Source organism: Monomorium pharaonis, chromosome 1, assembly GCF_013373865.1.
Source record: "Monomorium pharaonis isolate MP-MQ-018 chromosome 1, ASM1337386v2, whole genome shotgun sequence".
Taxonomy (NCBI): Eukaryota; Metazoa; Arthropoda; class Insecta; order Hymenoptera; family Formicidae; genus Monomorium; species Monomorium pharaonis.
In genome coordinates, this window is record NC_050467.1 from 12660016 (window position 1) to 12663391 (window position 3376).

Here is a 3376-nt window from a genome sequence, read left to right on the forward strand (position 1 = left end):
GTTAAACCAATGCATGCGCTTTGTTGTGCCGCTCCGTGCACGTTGGGAGTCCGTCCTCTGCCCGGGGCCTTCGCACTGCTGGTCTCTTATTGTTGAATGCACTCTGCTTGCTCGAAAGAGCGTTCCCAGGGATTGGGGTTTAAATAAAGCACTCACGATTTAGATAATATGTGCACTTTATTTCACCAAGTCACTTCACGCGACAGATTACTTTTACGGTTAACAATTACGCGACCGCAGTACTAGATAGATCGATTTTAACTGAGTCTATTTTGTCTTCGATCGCTTCCCTTTTATCCCAGCTTTCTGGGTTAGCGAGCATCCTTGCCGATCAACGTTCCTGATACTCGGCAAGGCTGCTGCGTCTGAATTCTGCTTATCCTACTATTCTAATTATGTCGGTGTGCTTATTTTTAATTGTCACGTTTGGCGTTGCGCGATTTTATTATTTTGTTACATATTACAGTTCGCCGAATGCTTATCCGCGGCCTACATTATTCGGTTACGAGGTCGGATTAGGTAATTCGGCTCGTAACAGCTTACAAATTAAATGCAGTAATGTATTGTAAACGTGCGGATTCCTGCAAATGATCATAAATATGCACGCATATAAGCAATTTTATAAAAAATTCATGAAAATAACATGCACCTTAATGTTAAAGATATTGATGAGATAAATTTCCAAAAAACAGAAAAAAATTTAAGTTTTAATGACCAAAATAATTCAAAAAGTAATTTAGAAAAAATAGGATTCCAGAGTCCCGTTAAGCCGCAAAGGGTTAATATACAAAATCTACAATATGTATGTACAAATAAAACTATTCCTCTAAGGATACACGGATAAAACATACACGGATAATATCATGCAAGTAAGATTAAGATTAAAAGTCTAAAAGATATCTTTAAAGTAAATTTTTAATTATAAAATATCTTTAAAATAAATCTTTATAGAATTAAAAATTCTTTTATTAAGTTTGCACAAAAATGAAGAGGGCAAAAGGTGATTTCATGTTAATAACCAAAAAATTTGTTAACATAAAATTGTTCTTTGTTCTCTTTTTGTGTGTACTGTGTAAAAAGAATTTAGAATTCTTTAAAGTTAAATAAAAAATTTTTTTAATAAAAAACCTACATTATTATCCCGATCAAGTTTGACTTTAGAATCATCTTAAAGTAATTATTTAAAAAATATACATTTTTATATAATTAAAATTAAATATTTAATTTGGTACAAATTATTAAAAATACCAACATTACCTTTCAAGGAAAATTCAAAAACTTTACAAACATTCATAAAAAAATTATATTTTATTTTGAATTGACAATAAATATTTTAATAAAATAAATTATTATGTATAACCTACCAGGGTCTGCTAAACTATCCGGCCATAACACATCTGTAACTGTATTTACTGCATACATGGCATATGCGCAATTTAGGCCATGGAGAGATATCCATATGACAGCACTGATTATAGAGAATATGCATTCATACAAATATACGTCTGCGCTAATGCATGTTGTAATGAATCTGCTGCTATGTGCACATAAAAATTATTATATATTTAACTTTTTTATCTGTTCAAAATGTTCAGTAATGCAATAGTTTATTTTATTTATAACATTTTTGAAAAATAATTCAAATATTAACTTAAATAGAAATATGTATTTTATATGTATATTATATATTATATTATATTATATATATATAGTTTATACAATATTCTGAATATTTCATTTACATTTGAACTTTATAAACATTTTTCTACTATTCTGAAATATAAAGGAATACAAATCGAACATTTTATGAATATTTGCTATGGAATGACACTTCTTTAAAATTTTATTATATGTAACTCCATCTTTATACCTTTTTAAATATTCTTTCTCATTGTTACGCAGAGAATGACGAAATGAGAACACGAATAGTTCCAAAACGACAAACCAATTATCCGACAGCAGCCGAAACACATGGATCTTCAGATACTTCTAAATATTCAGATGGTCAGTCGTATCCTACTAGAGCTTCCGGTTATCAATCCGGTTTGGGATATCCTGATAATAACGGTTATCCACGTTCTGGATCTTCGAAAGCTTCTGATGATTCAACGAATCAACCCCGATCTGGTTATTCATCCAATGATTCTGCTAGCTATCCATCTAGAAGATCATCCGATTCTTTTAGTCGATTCTCTGGTTATCCGACAAGAGAGTCGGCTGGTTATCCAACCAGTGGTTCATCCAATTATCCGCCCGGTGGATCACTCGGCTATTCAACTAGCAGATTGCCCGGCTATCTGTCCAATGGATATTCATCAAGTCAATCTTCTGATTATCCATCCAGTGGATCCTCTGGCTCTTTAAGTGAATTCAGCTATCATAATTCTAAAGATAGTTCCGATTATCCAACAGGCTCTGGATATCCAAACAGAAATGGCGGTTCTTCAAATAATTCTAGGAATCCTTATGGCGAGGAAACTGTTAGACGAACTGGCGTTAATGCTGTAAATACCGGCTATCCGAGTTACCCACAAGGAAATCCATCGTACCGCGGTAATTATCCGGCTCGAAATACAGGATACCTCGACAACAATCAACATCCTTTGTATTCTAATCAAGGATACTCAAATGGGTATCCACAAAATTATCCGCAAGGAGGATATTCTGAAGGATATTATCGAAGTCAGAATTATATGACTACTACCAAGCGTCCTGGCTTTCGAGAGCAACTGACAAACTTTGCACGAAACGTGGCAGAAAAGGTGCTGACTCAAACGATATTAGATCGTGTTACCGGTAAACATCAATAAAGATAACAGTACTAAATTTTGTAATCCGTATAATTTATGTAAAGATCCAAAAATCCAGCTTTCTTTAAAATCTAAAAAACGTCATTAATTTAATAACCTTAGCACATTATTTTAACAAAATGAATCCCAAATTATATTTCGAAAAGCTTGCAGCTTAGAAAAGTTATTGCCAAACAAGTAAAATATTTTTATGTATAAAATTTTGTTTCTTAATATATTGAACATGTAATTTTAATATATTAAATTGTTTTAATATTTTATCATTTATAACTTAGATTTTACTTACTGTTAATTATTACTTTTAAAAAATAAGTGCAGTAATTTAGAATGTCTTGCATATCCTCGATGTACCTTTTCTTTGCAAATTAGAAATTATTAATTTAGATTTATATCCGTACATTAAACCTGCTTTTAAAACTTTCTTAGTATACAATTAAATATAATTTTGAAGAGAACTAAATGTATAAGTATATATGGATATTGTAACACCAAGTAAAACTTTGTAGTAAATGTTGATAATAAAAGATACCAAAACATTGAGTATAATAAAAATTGTGAATTACTTG

General features: G+C 31.3%; 1 protein-coding gene and 1 long non-coding RNA gene across 4 annotated transcripts in view; one reads left to right on the plus strand and one right to left on the minus strand.

The window, feature by feature from the left end:
• Window positions 1–3356, plus strand: part of LOC105831121 (prisilkin-39-like) — a 97952-nt gene extending 94596 nt beyond the window's left edge. For both annotated transcript variants that reach the window (XM_036291924.1, XM_036291930.1), the window contains one exon: window positions 1903–3356. In XM_036291924.1, coding sequence (XP_036147817.1) covers window positions 1903–2810 — 908 coding nt within the window. In that variant the 3' untranslated portion in view covers window positions 2811–3356. The remainder of the gene's footprint in view (window positions 1–1902) is intronic.
• LOC118647310 lies at window positions 159–2004 on the minus strand. 2 transcript variants are annotated; one of them, XR_004964627.1, is made up of 3 exons: window positions 1871–2004; window positions 1365–1534; window positions 159–581 (listed from the first exon to the last, which is right to left on the minus strand). It is a non-coding gene; the product is annotated as an uncharacterized LOC118647310 (long non-coding RNA). The 2 variants fall into 2 exon arrangements; XR_004964628.1 differs by having other exon boundaries at window positions 1365–1537; window positions 1871–1997.
• Window positions 3357–3376: the final 20 nt, after the last annotated feature.